The sequence below is a fragment of the Polistes dominula genome, unplaced genomic scaffold (assembly GCF_049000335.1).
Source record: "Polistes dominula isolate Pdom_NZ unplaced genomic scaffold, Pdom_raw_medaka contig_31, whole genome shotgun sequence".
Taxonomy (NCBI): Eukaryota; Metazoa; Arthropoda; class Insecta; order Hymenoptera; family Vespidae; genus Polistes; species Polistes dominula.
Window position 1 is genome coordinate 3,037,957 of NW_028300925.1, and position 18,391 is coordinate 3,056,347.

At 35.0% G+C, this 18,391-nt stretch overlaps 1 protein-coding gene across 5 annotated transcripts in view; it reads left to right on the forward strand.

Annotated features, from left to right (window-relative positions):
* LOC107070691 (uncharacterized) overlaps nt 1-18,391 on the forward strand; it is a 38,582-nt gene that overhangs the window by 18,402 nt on the left and 1,789 nt on the right. For all 5 annotated transcript variants that reach the window (XM_089171113.1, XM_015329128.2, XM_089171114.1 and 2 more), the window contains exons 2-4: nt 11,239-11,444; nt 13,474-13,609; nt 16,344-16,477. In XM_089171113.1, coding sequence (XP_089027239.1) covers nt 11,239-11,444; nt 13,474-13,609; nt 16,344-16,477 — 476 coding nt within the window. The remainder of the gene's footprint in view (nt 1-11,238; nt 11,445-13,473; nt 13,610-16,343; nt 16,478-18,391) is intronic.

An 18,391-nucleotide genomic window follows, 5' to 3' on the forward strand; every position in this document is an offset into this window, starting at 1 on the left:
ACGTCAGGACAGGGACAACATTAATCGTAGGTCGAAAAGTCATTCCACCCCTTTCCTTTTCGTTCGTGCGCATCTAACGAACCTGAAAATACGAAAGTGTCGTAGGAAAGACACATTCCAACTGAATGAGGTAAAGAATGAGAACGAATGGTAGTAGAAAAAGGTAGGAGAAAGGGTCAAACAGAGGTGAGTTCAATGTGGATATCTCGTGTGATATCCAAAAGTTCGAGGTTAGTACTTGGAGGAAAGAAGGGGGGGGGGGAGGAAAGAAAAGAAAAGAAAACGATTAGGAAGAAATTAGTGGGGGGAAAAAGTCCAACGATCGTAGAAGGGGGGGGGGGGTAGGTAAAGGGATAAGGTTTAATCACGACTCGTGGTAGCTCGAAACAATGGTAGGTGCACTTTCTATGCAGACAAGAGAAGTAGATGCAGTCTACGACGCGTCACGAAGCGTGGGTAACCGGAATTGGAAAGAATGCGGCTGACGGGGATGTGTGGAGGAGAAGGGCGGCGATTATCGCACCGGCTCATTACGCCTTCTACTACCGGAAAGTGTCGGTTGAAACCGTAAGGACTCGAATCGCGTGAAGCGATAAATAAAAGGTGCAAGGAGGCGTAGGTAGTGCAACTTTGTGGTGTTGGTGGTTGTACCGGCCCGTATAGAAAAGCGGATTCTTGAAGGCGGAACTCGTGAAAGGGAGAGAGAGGAGGGTAGTGCGGGTTTCTATCTATCCATCCATCTATCTATCTATATATCTATCTATCTATCTATCTATCGGTACTTGCTTCTCTCAGAGATATCAGACAACGATGGCAAAAACGCAAACGACTAAGCTTGGAACGTGGAACGAAGTCATTACGAGCTACCAACGAGAATCGAAAGAAATTGCGCACGGTCGTCTTTCTTCGTTAATCCTTTGCAAACGGAATACTATAATATAACTGTACACACGTTATGAATATAAGAATATATGTAGAAAAGCTAAGTCCACTATTATATCCACGAGAATAATAGTAACACGCGTATATATACGCATATATCTTTACATATAATATCTCACTGCTTTTCGGAAAAAACCTCACTACTTTTCGGAAAAAACCTCACTAGAGAGGTGTTTACTACACTATCAGAGGTGTTTATTTACCATGCACTTTTTAGTTACCAGAAGCAACTCGTCTCATTTCTTTGAATTGAGAACTTGCTTACTGTGTAATATGTTATCTATTTATATATGTTATCAATAAAACGTATAATAATTTTTGAATGTGATAACAACAATATAATGATAATATTATAACAAATAAACCCTACAATTATCCTACTCCTGATATTCTGCAGTCGTCTCATTTTCTCTAAACTTAGTTTTTCGAAGGTTTCACTTCTAGCACGTGTGATCTGCCCACATGATATTTTTAATGTATGTCTGATAAGTACTAACTATTGTTGGAATATGTACGTTTGAAGAAAATTGAAAGTTAACTTAGTGACGACATTTTGAAGATTATCCTGTCATATGAAAATATTGTGTATCCTTCCTATACGATTTTATTCTACTACTCTATCTTTTCCTAACTTGTTTTTTACTTCTCCTTTTTCTTTGACTGTAAGAGAAAAGACTAAAGGATACGTCGTCTTTTATATCATTTTATACTCTTGTTTTTCCAACTCGCGAAAGGACACCATTCCATATTCCGTAGACTATCATCTTTTCCTTTTTCTCTTATAGCTCTCGTTGGTCCATCTCGTTCGACTTTATTCGTCGTCTTTTCTTTTTTTATTTCCCTTATTCCACCCAGTGCTCGTATATCTCGCAACTTTTAGTAATCCCTTTCGCTATTTCCTATTTTTTATTTTTTTTATTTTCTTCTTTTTCTTTCTTTCTTTCTTTCTTTTCGGACACACAAGCTTTCATCAATAGAACGAAAAAAAAAACGCAAACGTGGCAATGAGCTTTTCCGCAGTCCTTTTCCACAAGTTCGCATCCGTAATCAGATTTCCGATAATGAATTGATCCTCCACCTTCTCGTTGCCGGTCAGCCAAGGATTTCGTTCAAAGCCCAACGTTAAAAAGAATTACGTCTAATCGTAAACGTCTAACGAAATCGGATAACCAAGTCGAATTATCTTTCGCTTTTATTACTCGCTACACGTTACTTTGTTGTTGTTGTTGTTGTTGTTGTGCCAAATCTAAATCAAGAGATTACGTTTCTTGATTGAACTTACGATTCCATTTTAATTTGGTTTATACGTGTGTCGTAGGTACAACAATTCGTTGGCAAAACGATAGATGACAATTTTTCTTTTCAATAATTTATTTCATAAATAAACGACGAAGAAAAAAAAATATAAAAGCAACATAAAAATAATACTATACCATTGACATACTTCCTCTTCGTCATAACTCGTAAGTGTGTATCTCTCGCGTGCAAAGGAAAATCAATGATTCATGGGAAGGGATCTTTTTGTTATATTTTTTTTTATTATTGTTGTTGTAAAAACTAGCTCGCTTTTGAACGATATCATATCACATTGCATCGCATCGCATAGAGTTTTATCTTGAAAAAAAAAAAAATATATATATATTTCATCTTTCATAGCTGGCGCCAAGAAGAGTGGATCAACTGGAGTTGAGCTTAACCCTTTTACAAGTACACTTTAACGATTGCGTAGGTAGGAAGATAGTAGTACAGTCGGTTGAAATGATGAGAATATGAGTTCATTGTTGGATATATACTATCTCTCTCTCTCTCTCTCTCTCTCTCTTACTCTCTTTCTCTTTCTCATTCTCAAAGGACGCGTAAGGCGATTGCACCTTATCCCCCACTCAAGTTCGCGAGCTTGGCATAATGCATGTCTATTGTTGTGTTGCACTCCTCTTCCTCATAACATCGTGCGCGCATCAACGAGGATATGCATCGTTCTTTTTATTGCATTCCGTTCTCCCCCTTTACTCTATTCGCCCTCCTTCCTAATCCCCTTCCCCCTCCCCCCTCCCCCTCATCCCCCTAATCCTCCTCCTTCTTCCCCCATTTCCTATATCTATCCTCTTCTTTGATTTTCTACCATACGAAGTAGTATTATTACATACGTAGACGTAACACAAGCAACAACGTTAAATGTAGAAAAAAAAGATACTTGAGAAAGAGAGAGAGAGAGAGAAAGAGAGAGATTTGATATTAATCGATTCGTTTAACGAGCAAACGAGAATCCCCGAGACACGATTCCTTATCGTGTCCGCAGAATTATTTCTATCTATCTATCTATCGTGCGATACTTTAACGCCGTTAGGACGTCGTGTACAAAGAGACAGACATTACCACCGAGTTAAAAAGAGATAGAAATGGAGATAGGTAATCTTGGGATTACATCGTATCCGACCAATAATACCACTGTCCACCTTTTCCTTCCACCCTTCCCCCCTCTTTTATTGTGTCACGATACTCGTGACTTTAGAAATAAAAAAAAAAAGTATACGTAACCGGATAGATATATTATATTTATTTTTAATAAGTATCAATAAGATAATAATTATATAATTAAGCTGTAATAAAGATTGATGAAACTTTTTAGAAGTTTTGTATTTTTATTGAATAGTTTTGTAAAAAAAAAAAAAAAAAAAAAAAAAAAAAAACCGAAATATCTAATCTCGACATAGAGATCACAGATAATAAATCGTTCTACCGTGTTTGAAATCAAAACTACGTTTGATTCTATTAAATCAAATGGTAACAATAGACTTCGACTTGTTACGTCTCAATGTCTTATCTCTTAGAAACGACGAGAGAGACTACGTTGTATCTGTTCCCATTTCGATTCGAACGAAGTTTATTTGAGATTACACTTGGCCCGAGGGTAGTAGTAAGGTACCCGTGTTACGGAGAAGCTTCCAAGACGATTCACGATACATTGGGATTCCTCAGAGGTATTATATCGATGAGCACAAGATTCACCCTTCTCAGTCTTGGAAACCAACAAAATTTAGAACCCCCCCACCCCCTCCTCCTCCCCCATCCCCATCCCTTTCTATATCTTCCAAAGTAAGTCACCGACACTAACATCATCTTTGCCACCAATACTAGCACTGGTATTACTCTCTCTCTCTCTCTCTCTCTCTTTCTCTCTAGTAACGTAGACATTGCAGCCACTATCATCGCCGTAAATGGCTAAAGGCGAATATCGAGGTATGCCCTCGAGAAAAGGGAGTAAATCAAATCCATACGCAAACATACCGAACATACTTCCCGAAGTTAAGCTTCATCCTTATGCTCCTCCTCTCCTCTCTTCTACAAGATGGAGTAGGAAGAAGTGATTTCGCTGGCATGCGTTACGAATAAGTGTAATGAAACATGGAAGTAAGAGAAAATCACTAGAAGAGTACCGCGAAGATAAAAATATAATACAATGGTGTTCCCCATATAGATTGATATTACGATTGTTCTCCTATTACATTCTTTCATCCTATAAGACGATACGTTTCTCTTCTTCTTCTTCTTCTTCTTCTTCTTCTTCTTCTTGGTTTTTTTTTTTTTACATCTCTCTTTTATATCAAAGTAAGAAAGAAAAGAAAAAAAATTCAAGTCCATATTTTCTCTGGCTACACTATGGGGGTAAGGATAAGATAGAAAAAGGTAGAAGAAGCAATAAGGACAACGGCGAACGGTAGCGAATCGCTTTTTCTTGCTACTTTTTATTGCTATCTCAAAAGGGGGGACCACCGTGAAAGCGATTACTCGCTTCGACTTGCACTGAAGAAAAGTAGGAAAAAAATTAAAAAAAAAAAAAAGATACGAACCGAAAGATTGAAGAAAAGGTAGGGAGAGAGAGAGAGAGAGAGAAGGAGAAGAAAAAAGAAAATAGAAATAGAAAAGTAGAAAGAGAGATCCTTCATAACAAAACTGCATACCTTTAACCGCGAGTTTACGCAAAATTTCATGAGAATCTTTCTCTCATCGCGTATGCGGTAAAGCTTAAATTCAGAAATGCGATGACAAAGCTTGAACTCTCTCTCTCTCTCTCTCTCTCTCTCTCTCGTAAGCTTTAGAGATACGCAAAACTATTTCTAGGATAGGTAGCTTAAATCTTTCTCTCTCACTTTGTGAGAGGTAAAAGGAGGAGGAGGAGGAAGAGGAGGGTTCTTGGAATGCTTGACTGACTAAGTTTATCGTAGTGCGTTCTAGTAATGGAGGTAATATACTATTTTTCTTTGGGAATATCTCTCAGTAAGACGAGCGGCTAAAACCATTGCGTCCAAGCACGCAAACTCTTTCCATCCCTCATCCTCCCCCGCTGCGATTCTTTAACTTCTTGCATTCTCTCCCGTCGAGCTACTCTCTCTCTCTCTCTCTCTCTCTCTCTCTCTCTCTTTTTCTTTCTCTTTCGTTCGCGGAAGTATACACCGTGGAAAAGGAGTTGGTTCAAGCAGTGGAAAGACGAGTGGAGAGTTCTCGAGCGACCCCAAGAGAAACGAATTCCTCGAACGTCCACATAGTCAAGAGAAAAGAAAGAGAGAGAAGAGAGAGAGAGGAGGACAAGACAGACAGACAGATACACAGAGGCCGCAAAGCTCGAATCTGGATTTCATCATCCGAAGAATTCTTCTTCTCGTAATAATTCTTTTCCTTAGTCTATGGTTTTCCCGTTGAGGTTTCTCAGAAGCATCGTCTATCTTCTAGCGAATCATCGGTAACTTATGTTTTCTACCTTGATATCTACGTACCTTTGTTAACGTTCAGTAATCTGATAAAAAGATTTTTAATAAATCTGTTGTTTCATTAAAATGATATTTTTGATTCGTTCGTGTATTTCTCGTTTTTGAACTCGAGAGGAACTAAAAAAAATGAAAACATTATTAATACATTTTGAACGCAAAAATGTTTTCATCAAGTACGGTTATACGCATGAAGAATACGTTTTCAGAGTTGGTATATTAAAAAAAAAAAAAAAAAATAAAAAAAAGACAGAAGTAATTATTTACAGCGGATAGACCAAGTTTCTCCGTTAAATGGGTTTATGAGCCGAAACGAACGGAAACGGGGCTGCTGCATGGATATCGCAACGCTAAAGAAAACGACACGTTACGGAATTCTTCGAACGGTTAATAGAAAGAAAGATGAAGAAGAAAAGGATTTCTCGGGTTGGTTCTATTGTAAAAGATTTTCAATAGGTGGTGGTGGTGGTGGTGGGCCTCAGCGTAAATGGGCTACCCCAACAACAAACGTGGACTCGATTATACGACGTTAAGGAAGCATCGTTCGACTGAAAATCGATCGATCGACAACCAACCAACTTCTCTCTTTCTCAATAATCCAAAAAGGATTCTTTTCAAGCTCTCCTTGCGTACTACTTATACACCCTTGATACAGAAGCTCTGATGATAGGTGGTGAGGAGGGGGGGGGGTGAGGGGTGAGGGCTTGGCGAATACGCGTCCCGTTTTATTATCAAGTTTCACGGATATTTATTTTTACCGTTGGTATGAAAAGAAATTCTACTTACGTTTCTAAAAGTATTTTTCTAACTTCTCATTTCTTTTCTATATCTTTCATCATCCATGAGAAGTGCTATTTCGTGAAATCGCAACGAAGTATCCCTTCCTCACTATGAAACTTTTCATTTGGAATTGAAAGATAAATTGAGAGAAACAAGAAAAAGTAAAAAAAAAAAAAAAAAATAGAAACACACATACAAAACCAAAATCAAGATAACTTTTTTGAAATGATAGAAATATTAATCGGTTACCTTTGTATTTTATACACACATAACTATTTCCATTCGAAATTAAATGCGAACGAGTATGTGGAACAACGTTGGACAGGTTGGTACGTCGTCACGTCGACGCAAACATTTCCATCCGTGAGATTAAAAAATCGTATCGCTTCCCCTAGGGCGAGCTTCATTGCGGCTACCTGAATATATATTTTTTCTAACTCACGTTTGTTTACTTAAATATATATATATATATATATATATATACTAGGGGTGCCCCGGCCACGCGTTGCTGTGGCTTTTTTGACGTGAAAACTTCTTTATATATATATATATATAAATAATTAAATTATAATACAGCATTATCTATTTAATACTTAGAGAAGCTAGGTACTTAGATAACCTCTAAATAATAAATCATTAAATTAGCAATAAAAAATAAAAAAAATTAATCGCGATAAAAACTATCCTATATATACATAAAATAAAAAAAATGTCATTAAGATCGGTTGAATAGTTTAAAAGTTATTAGTGGACAAACAACTTGACACGTAATTTATATATATATATATATATATATATATATATATATATATATATATATATATATATATATTAAAATGTGTATATTTCAGGAAGTATCCAAAAAAAATATCATGGACGTCAATTCGTATTACGCATACGTTCCCATTTTTTTTTTTTTAAATATACATATGTGAACATTATTAATAAATTCCAATCTTAAAACAAATGTATGTAAGATGATCTAAATGATTAAAAATATAAAGTAATAAAAATCGATAATTTACAGTTAAACGAATGAAGTAAAAAGTTTTTGCCACACCGATCGGATACTTTAGGTTGAAAGCTTTGTAAAAAAAAAAAAAAAAAAGAAAAGAATACTCAATGTCGTCCTTATTTTCTCTTCCTTTCTTTCTCTACTTTTTCTTTTCTTTCCCCATGATCCCAACGACCCCCCCCCTCCCACGTTTCTTTCCTTCCCTCCCTATTTCACGAAAACAATAAAAGCTTCTAGAGGTCGGAGCTGTAGTAGAGTTTTTCATTTAGTTGAGTTTCGAAGGAAGAAAGGGATCTCATTTCAGAATACCGGAGCTCTCTTTACGCCTTTGGCTTTTCCGGCTTCGCGGCCGTAGGGGATTTTCCTAAGGATATGCATAATAGTCGAAAAGGGAAGGGGGCTTTTAAAACACCCACCAACCCACTCCCCATTTTAGTAACCTACCCACTAACCACCCCATCTACCCACTTTGGATTTTCCTACTGCAAATAGATAAATAATTAAACCATGATTAAAGCTTCACCAAGGGATATCCTTATAATATCAGTTGAAATAAAGTCAAAACAAAAGAATCTTCTACTAACCTGTCTGTCTCTCAGCAATTACAGCACGTTTAACGAATAGATAGATGATAATATCCAATACCAACAAAACCTTTCATACATATATCTGTCTTATAGTATCTTCCTCTTATTACTATCGATCAAGGACAAGTGAAACGAACCTCAGTCGACAGTGTATACGTGTGTGTGTGTTTTACTTGAGATATTTATCGTTCTCACGGCAAATTCCATGGCAATGGATACGCCTGTGGTGTTTATACGGAATGGAAGTACTACTATTCAAATATTCCTTTACTATACTACTAGTACTAGAGAATCCGTCGCTTAGACAAGATGTAAACCTGGAGATGAAACATGATTCACCGTTTCCTCAGGATTATTCTACAGAAATAGAACACTTCCTTCCATTAACTTCTTCTTCTTATTATTCTCTGTCTCTACCTTGTCTTTTGGATCTCAACACTGTAGCAATAGCATGGAATATCTCTTTAAGTAGTATTGTCCTTGGTTAAATATTTAACAAATATAACGTTGTGTCAAGCGTGGATACCTACAAGGTAAAAACGATTCATTTATTTATTCAATAAGATAGAAGAATGCTATTGAAATTGTAATAGAGATGAAATATTATTTTAACATGAAAAGTAATATGAATAGAATACAAAAGAAGATTGTTTAATGAAATCAAATCGAAACGATATATTCAATGGTATCATAAATAAACATTTTACTTTTCATAATGTAGCTTATTTATCAAACAAAGTAATACGTGTGTTACTTTGTAACAAGATTTTTCCCAATTAGAAAATCCCTTTCGTTTTCGTGCGCAATCAATCGTTGTTTCGTGATAAACTGAAACGTTTTGCATTTACAACGATATATCTGTTAGAGATAATAGAAATGGTATGAAGGGATTACGAGGAATAGGTTACGGGAGACAGGTGGAACGATTTCGTATCTAACATCTCGCGGCCTATTATTCTCGCGATAATTTAAGGACGAGTAGGTCGGTAACGCACGCGTGAGCGCATGAACAAGCGCACGAACAAGAATGTATCAAGTTAGTTTATGCGATGGCATTGTCCGTTGGCCCTTAGGTGTTATTTATGATAAGGTTTTGTTACCATCCAAAAACGGAAGATGTACTTCGCTTAAAGTGCTTCACCATGGATGCGAATAACACAATAGCACGATTCCTACGATACTCTACACTACGAACAAGCAAACGCAAGGTAATTAAGGATTAGTGCGGTGATTAGCAGAGCCCAGCAATGGTATTTAAATCTCGATGGAACGATCTGTGAAGCGAGTTCTATTCGTAGGTATAGTAGTAGGCCTATGTTCCTCTCTCTCTCTCTCTCACTCACTCACTTTGAAACTACCGATTATACTTACGCGCAGAGGCGATACTTAAACTACCATACCACAACGTTGGACGTCCCAATTAACGAGAGAAGTATCTTCTAATTAGGCACTAACCATTATTCTAATTTTCTTCAGTCTCGAACTTCATCAACCTTCGCCCCCGACCCATCTCCCATTACCACATCTCTTACCGTGGAAACGAGTATCAACGACGTAGTCGTTGATCCTATAGATTTCGTTCTCTCTTATTTTTTCTCTCGTTGGATGCTTTTCAAATAAAATACAGATAAAAATCAAAATCAAAATAAAATGAAAAAAAAAAAGTCAACGGCAAGGGTAGTACGTGTAATATAAATGTAACTTAAACGTACGTTACCTATCGGTGTTTCAATTTTTATCGTCTATCTCGTATAAAAATTAAATTAAACAATGAGATTTATCGGTGAATAGAGTTCCGACGTCGACACGAAACTCGGACTATCGAGTGCTAATAAATCCACCGCGTTATCGTTCGAAATACGGTAATAGTATTAAGTTGATGGGCGAAGATCGAAAGCTTCTCTCTCTCTCCCCCATACCTGTCGATATCCGAGCTAACCTGACGGCTACTCTGCTCGTAGATTTACGGCATTCCGTTTGCTGGATTATTCAATAAATTATTCGACGACGTTAATTATCCGGCTGTCGCTTGATCGCCATCGAAAACCGTCAAGTCGTTAATGTTCTGAATAATCGAACTCTTCGGGGAAAAAAATATATATAGGTATCTCAGAATGAGTTAATAAGAGAAATAACAAAAAAAAAAAAAAAAAAATGGAACAAAAAAAAATGAGAAAAATGTGTGGCTTCTCATTAACGATTAAATCCACGCGTTATCTCTGTCCCCTTTTCATAGATCCAACTCACGTACGAGTATCGATCCTGTGAGATCCACGATCCACGTACAGGACGATAGGGGGCTGCTATACGTTGAAGAGATTTTTCCACGCTTCATTCGTGAGGTGAAATTAATGCCGATAAGACGCCAATTTTCACACCATTTCAACCGATAAGAAAGTGTTTGGTATTCGACCGCTTCATACACTCTCATCTTCTTCGTTGCACGCGTTATTTCTCATTGGCGTGGATACAAATCCAAAGTTTTGCACTATTTGCACTAATCGTATAATATTTTTATTCTTAGTTTTTAGTTTTTTGTTTTTTTTCAAAAATAATGATAGTCTCAAATTTTTTCTCTTTTAACACCTCGCAACAAATTAATTTTCATTATTTTATTTTACGTTAATTTTCTTTTGACTTTTTCTCTCCAGTTTTTTTGTTCTTCTTTTTTCTTTTTGTAATACCTACCCTTGAATTAAGAGAAATTCTTTAAAGTTTTAGATTCAATGAAAAAGATATAAAAAAATAACTTGACGCTCATGTTGTTGTTGGTACCCTCAGGTAATATCTCTTTTACTTTGGTACACGTGACTTGCATTACTCACGTGAGAAAAAGTAATCCTTTAGAACGCCTACGCGCAAGCTAGCTAGCTAGCTAGCTCGAGCGTTGACGCTGACGTTGTTAGGATTACGCGTAAAGTTGTTTAAGAACCTGTCCATCCATTTAACTTATCGCTGGCTAAGTTTGTCAGGTTGAATTGGTTTTTCTGTTTTTTTTTTTTTTTTTTTTTTTTTTTACCAGACGAATCAGTGTCGACTATGAAGAAAACTTGACAAGTTTTTTTTTCTTAAGACGAATTAAACAAACGACGTTTCCAATTTGTATACACATATTTATCTGTAAATTCGTTTTCATTGACATTTTCAGGTGTTCGTGGATTGACAAATGTGTCGGTCGATATACCAGTTGCAGTAGCAGCTGGGACAACGGTCAACATGAGTTGCAGGTACGATCTGGAAACGGACTCTCTTTATGCAGTTAAATGGTACAACAAAGCACACGAATTTTTTCAATACGTTCCGAAAGAGGAACCACCGATACAAGTTTTTGGAGATCTCGGTGCCAAAGTTGTGGTAAGAATTTTCTAACATTCAAACATTCACGAGTTAAAGGGAAGAGATTACGTTGTATAATAGCATATATATATATAGATTATATTGATCGCATATTCGTGGTTAGGTGTATCTATAATTACCAACATTTTAACCAATAAATGGACTAGATTTGAGGATAATTAATATAATTACTATGGAATGGAAAATTACGTGACAGATGTTGATAAACTATAATAATTATTTAAGACAAATTTTCGAATAATATTATACAGTGAATTTTCGTCAAATATTATGGATTCATTTTATCTTTCATTTTCGTGTACAAAATTTTCTTACCTTCCGTTCAATCGGATTGTTCCGATACGACGTTTACTACGTCAATGGTAACGTGAACGACATAGACGATGACGATGATGACGACGTACGAGTAACATATTAACAAGAGAAAATCTTTTCAATGTAATCAAAAGATATATAATAATGGATATATAAAAGAAGATTGATCAAACTGTTCATTTTCTTTTGATATTTTCGATATACAATTTTCATTCAGCAAAAGCAACTGTAACATATGCTCGTTATTTTCAACTAACAAAAACAACAACAAACAATACAAGAGAACAAATTTTACAATAAATAAATGCATAAAAATCCAAGAATCGATAACACATCGAGACTCAGTTAATAATAGAAATGACACCGGATCTATCGGTCAAGTTTTACGTGTATCGAATGAAATCAATCGTTCGTAGGGAATAAAGTTTAAACATAACGGTATAATAAAAAAACACCAACATCTAGTTAAAAACAGTTTAAAAAAACCTTTTACAGAAAAATATAGGCTTGGCCATATGATGTATACGTGTGTGTGTGTGTGTGTGTATGCATCGTATGTCGATATATATATTTACTCTTTCTCTTTCACACGTGTAACGCTTTTCCAATTAGATTTCACCGATGGAAAGAATCTATCCATTTACCCACGATTCGATAAATCGCGATACGCGTTTGTTGGATGAGCCAACCCCACCCCCCCCACCCACCTCTCCCCCGTACGTACCATTCGTATAGATAGCACACAGAGAGTGAAACTAAAGAGACAAATATTCACCATCAATTTGTGCTATTTTGTTAAACGAATAGTATGTATATATATATATATATATATATATATATATATATATATATATATATTACATTGCTAGAACGTTTCGTTCGATGCTGGCACAAAACTTTATCTTATAGTTTTACGATGATAAAACGAAAATAACGAGAAAGTCAAAAGTTCGTAAAACATAGTAGAAGTAGTAGTAAGCGTATTCGAACGGAATCAGGTGAAATGTCGTCTATCTCTCTCTCTCTTTCGTCGTCATGGTATGGCGTATCAATAGAAGTAGCAAAAGCTTTTCAACTTTAAATCGTCTCCATGGAATACATACTTTCGGTTCTGTTCGATAGGAAATAAGTAAAAAAGTGAATAGAACATAACGTATATAAACGAGATAGAGAGAGAGAGAGAGAGAGAGAGAGAGGATGGATGAGGATTGGTCCTCTCAAACGGCTTACGATTGGTGTACGTGCCAAGAGCAAGCCATGAGAGAGTGCGGGAGGAAAATTGATTGTGTGATTTATATCGCGCTCTGCCACCGGCAACATATAATTAATCGTTGTTGCGAGCTATTGTTTGTCGCGGACGAACGAACGCCGCGAGGATGTCAAAGCGGACGAGTAAGTGCGATCGATTTGCAATAAATGGCACTTGCCGGCTGTGTGCTAGCTTGGTCAATCCCGCGGTCTCTCCTGTTAAATTAACTGAAAATTTCAACCCACGTTACTTTCTCTCTCTCTCTCTCTCTCTCACACACACACACACTTCCATCAACCCCTTTCTCTTTAACTTTTTCACTCGCGTTGTTATTTCATTCGTTACTTTGTCTCTTTGATCAAAAATTGTGTCTCATTCCTATCGGACTATCACCAATAACAATGTATTTTTAATTCAAGGCTTTTCATTTTATTATTTCTCAATTAAACATTTATGTTTCAGACTAATCAGAGCAACGCCAAATACGTAACCCTGAAGGATGTTCAACCAATTAATTCAGGAAAATATCGTTGCGAGGTATCCGAAGATTTTCCAACATTTAATACCATGTCGGATTATGTTTACATGCAGGTAGCAAGTGAGTATCATCTCATTATCCAGGTAATATTTTACATAAGATGAAAAATAAGTATGAAAATAGAAATAATCATGAAAAAAATTTGACATTTTAGTACGACTTCCTCTGATATTTTTGTACTTTTTTTTTAACATTAACTAATTAACACGTTCCGTGCCAAGCTCCTTTTACCTGATTTGTCATTCAGACAAATTTAATTTTGCTTTAACAAAAAATCAACTATTACATGTAATTATTAATTATTGTAAATATAACAATTAAACAAACTTTATGTACTTTGTTCTATACTGCATTTTGTATGATGCACTTCAATATTTTAATAGAAATATTCTTTTACAGAATGAAATTTATTTATTTATTTATTTATTTATTATACCAGAAAAGAAAATTTTACATAATAATAATAACAAAAGTTACTACATAGTAAATCCTACAAGAGGTAAACATAGTTTACCTGTACATAGGCTGTGGTACATACTTAAATTACTAATACTTAAAACTAAGAAAACATAACAAAGATAATAAGATAAGATAATAACGAATATAACTAAAAAAAAAATATAAGTACATTGAAATAATATTAATAAACTTAAGAATAATTTTCAAAAGTAATATATCGGTATATAGTTAAACAATATCTACTATAAACATATATTTACGTGTACCACTGGTGGTACACGTGGCAGGGAACGTGTTAAAGAATAATTATCAAAAAGATTGTAATATAAGAAAAAACAAAACAAAAAAAAACCCTTCAAAACCCACTTTTTTCTTCTTCACCAAAGTACTTCGAGAGACGAATTGCCGAAAAAAAAAAAAAACAATCGTTCCTATTCTTTTCTTTTGTTATTTCTTACTTTCTACTCATTGAAAACGACATCGTAAAAATTCTTCAATTAAAACTCTTAAGCCGAGTCGTCGGCATTCTTCTACGTTGTAGTCTATGAGGATAATCGAAAGGAATCCCTTTCTCCTTTCTTTTATTCTCATTTTAAAACCTTCTTTCGTCGGTTTCGTTTCAAATGAGCCTTTCATTACCGCAATTGATTATACTACATGGTGAGCGGCATTGTCACCGTAATCGCGATCAATTAAAACGCAGTTAGGCGAGTAAAGGTTGACAAACATGAAGGGAAGAAAGAAAGAGACGGAATATGCCAAGGAGAAGAGAAGAAATGAAGAAAAGAAGAAAAGAATCGGAAAGTTCGTTCCTATAGCTCTCGTCTCTCGTCTATTCAAGTTGATCTAACAAGTACAAGTAGCGATTCCTTCTTTGAAGGAAGGGCCCGAGGTGATTGCCTCTTATTTCTGATCACGAATCGCTCGTAAAAGCTCGATCCTCCTGATCGAATGATTCTTAAGAATCTATTTTTTCTCTCTCTCTCTCTCTCTCTCTCTCTCTCTCTCTCTATTTATTTTATTCTATACTTCATTTATTCTTTAGTATACGAATGTGCTTTTGTATCATCTTCTACTTGTAAAGTTCTGATAAAATAGTATACCGTGGCTCAGGGACATGTTGAAAATGATAGATAATATCCTTTTCTTGAAACGTGGCCTTGAAAGTTAAAGGATTGATGCGGAAATCGCATCGTGCATGAGAAACGAAACAACAATTCTTGGATAATTTAAAGGGATCGTTCTTGAGTACATCTCCAGTTGTATAATATTTTTACCTCGTGATTTGATAAAAACAAGAAGTAAACGAGGATAAAAGGGTAGTAGAGAAGATAAAGAATGTGAGAAAGGTAAAGAGATAAGAGAGAAATAAAGAGAATTTACTACCGTCCGTAGTACTTACTATAACAATTCTTTTATCTGTTAGCGTATAATTTATTAGTCACGTATGCGTTCCTTGCGAGTAGAGAGAAGAACTTGTAACGTCTCGAACTATATATATATATACTAGGGTGGCTCACAATCAGTCCGATACACACGTCTTTAAGTCAAAGAATTATTTTATACCGCAATCTGTTAGAATCTTATCGAATTAACAGAGATAATCATGATTATTTGTTAATAAACAAATAATATTGCTATTATAAATTGAGATATAAACTATCCTATCTTTCAATTTGAATGAAACTGCATACAGTGTGCCAAAATTTGATTAAAATCGGTTCAGTAGTTTAGGAGTTCATTGCGGACAAACAACGTGATATGGAATTTATATATATATTAAGATATATATGTATACATCGGTGAAATCGATTTTCATTTTCAATTTTTGTTTCTGTATGACATATCGATGAATTTGATTCAACTTGACAAGGTGAAGATGATAATCCAGTGGTTCAATCTTTGCTTTACTTTTTCTCACAAATTTCATCGAATATCTTTCGACATTGGTTATGAGCAAAATCTAGGTGAAGAGAACCATGAAAGTTGTCGTTACGTTTCTCCTTAGTCGCACGCTCGAGACCATTAAATGTTGTGTAAAAAGCATCGTTCGAATTTTTTTCTATAAGAATTGCTTTTCAACTTGGCGAACAATAATCCTGACCCAGCGACTTCGTCGCAACACCTTATTAGTAGACTAGAAACGAACGTAAAAAGAAATGGAAAGAAAAAGAAAAGTAGCAAAGAAAGAAAGAGAAATGGAAAAGAATAGAAACATAATAATGGTCAAAGAATGTAAAAAGGTCATTACTGTATAGAAAAAGCTTTTTCTTCTAATCGATAATGCGCTTACCGATACTCTCCCCCATTACAATGAACATTCTTTGAATTGTAGATCTTCCTAAAGGTAATCCGGAAGTGATCACGGAAAAAACAAGATACTCGGTAGGTGACACGGTCAGAGGCAATTGTACCGTTCCAGCAGGAAATCCTCAAGCTAATATCACATGGACGGTCAATGGAAATCAGGTTTGTAATCAACGATCCAATTTGGTTTATTTTTTTTTTTTTTTTTTTTTTTTTACTAACGAACGATATTTTTTAACGATCATAAATAGGTAATTTTTTTTGTCCCCAGCTTTTTTTTAAATATACTCTTTTAAAATTTTCATCCCCATCCGATCGATTTAGCCGCACCCCTTTTTACCAACCACGTTAATTATTCATTGATACGCTTTATCACTCTATTATGTTCACCCGGCGTTAAATATATGAAGCTTTTAATTTAATGGCTAGATAAAAGTGGATCGCATGAGGCTGCTGGGGGAGGCTAGGGGGAAATGTGGAGAAGGCCCCACGCTTGAATTTTAATTTAGAGATTTATACGGGCACGAATTTGAAAATTACAAAAGTGAACGAGAAATATATATATATATATATATATATATATTCATGTCGTGTTGTCGAATTATTCATGCAAACGTGAAATCCAGTTCGTTCTTTGTTTGTTTTGTCGACTTTTGATAAAACCATTTGACGATGATACGATCGATTCGACGAATGTTGATTAAACGCTAATTAAATAGGAAATAAAAGTAAATGTGATTGAATCATATCCTGATTATAGTTTTTTCTTATAACTTTGTTTTCTCTGATTTTAATTCCATGTCGTATAATATTGCTTTTTTTTTTTTTTTTTTTTAAATTAACACGGTAATATCATCAGCTTTCTCTCTTTATACTTAAAAAATAATTTTTCAAGTGAAAACTTCTTTAGAATGGGTGTGATTGGAAAAAATGTAACGGAACGGTAGGCGGCTATGTAACGGAGCGGTAAGAGGCGATGAAACGGTCGCGATACTAAATAAGAACGATTTTATTTTTCAAATATATATATATATAGGATAGCTCATTAACGAAAAGACAAATGCTAATAGGAGTTAAGATAAGTTTGTATCACAAGTTCGATCTTGTTAACTCTAAGGACTAACTTTCCGAGATTGGTTTAGCGTTAATTCTAGAAATTGGTGTGTCGCGTGTCAGCCAAATTCCATGTACTAAATGTATCTCTTTATATGTTATGGATTATTTAAATGTATTACATTTAACAAACCGATCGTTTTGTTCATTCAAATCTTACATATGATTTAATGATAAAGAATTTTATTAAAAGAAAATTTCACAAAATCTCGTTCAATTAAAATTCATATCGTATTATCATAGTCACGTAGAAAATCAAAGGGGGAAAAAAAAACAAGAAAGAAAAATCGCTTTATTACGATCACATTAAAAAAAAAAAAAAAAAAAAAAACGATATTATAAGACTTTTTTTCCCCGTATACGCGTGAGTATCTTCTTTCCACGAGGGTTGCATTTCTAAAATGGAAGTTTTATAGTCGCTCGTGAATTTTACGTCGAATCGAATGTTTCCAAAGTCTCGTATAAAGTGCGTTTCTATGTGAAGTATGCCCTATCCGTATAAAGGCGATGTCAGTAGAATATCGTACGTATTCAAGGGAATGAAAAAAAGAAGAAGAAGAAAAAAAAAATAGAAAAAAGTTTACGATAGAAAAAGCCATCGTGAAAATCCTATTTCTACTGGATTCCTTTTTTTCTTTTTTCTACGCTTCTTCGATTTTTCCATATCGAAAAATATATATGCCAGCGCGAAAATCAAATATCAAAGCTACATTTTTATACCTTTGATGATAATTAAATAAATTCAATCCATCAATTTGTTTGAAACAACGATAATTGTTGCTAGAAAAAAAAAAAAACCAAACAAACGTTGAAAGATATCAAATTGCACGTAGACTAAAAATTGCAATAAAATATTAGGTGGATCGAAAAGTGTCGTTTCGTTTTTTGCTGACGCAATAATGGCATTAGTTGATGCCAAATCGACAAATACTAACACATGAGATCAATGAGAGCTTAAATTTA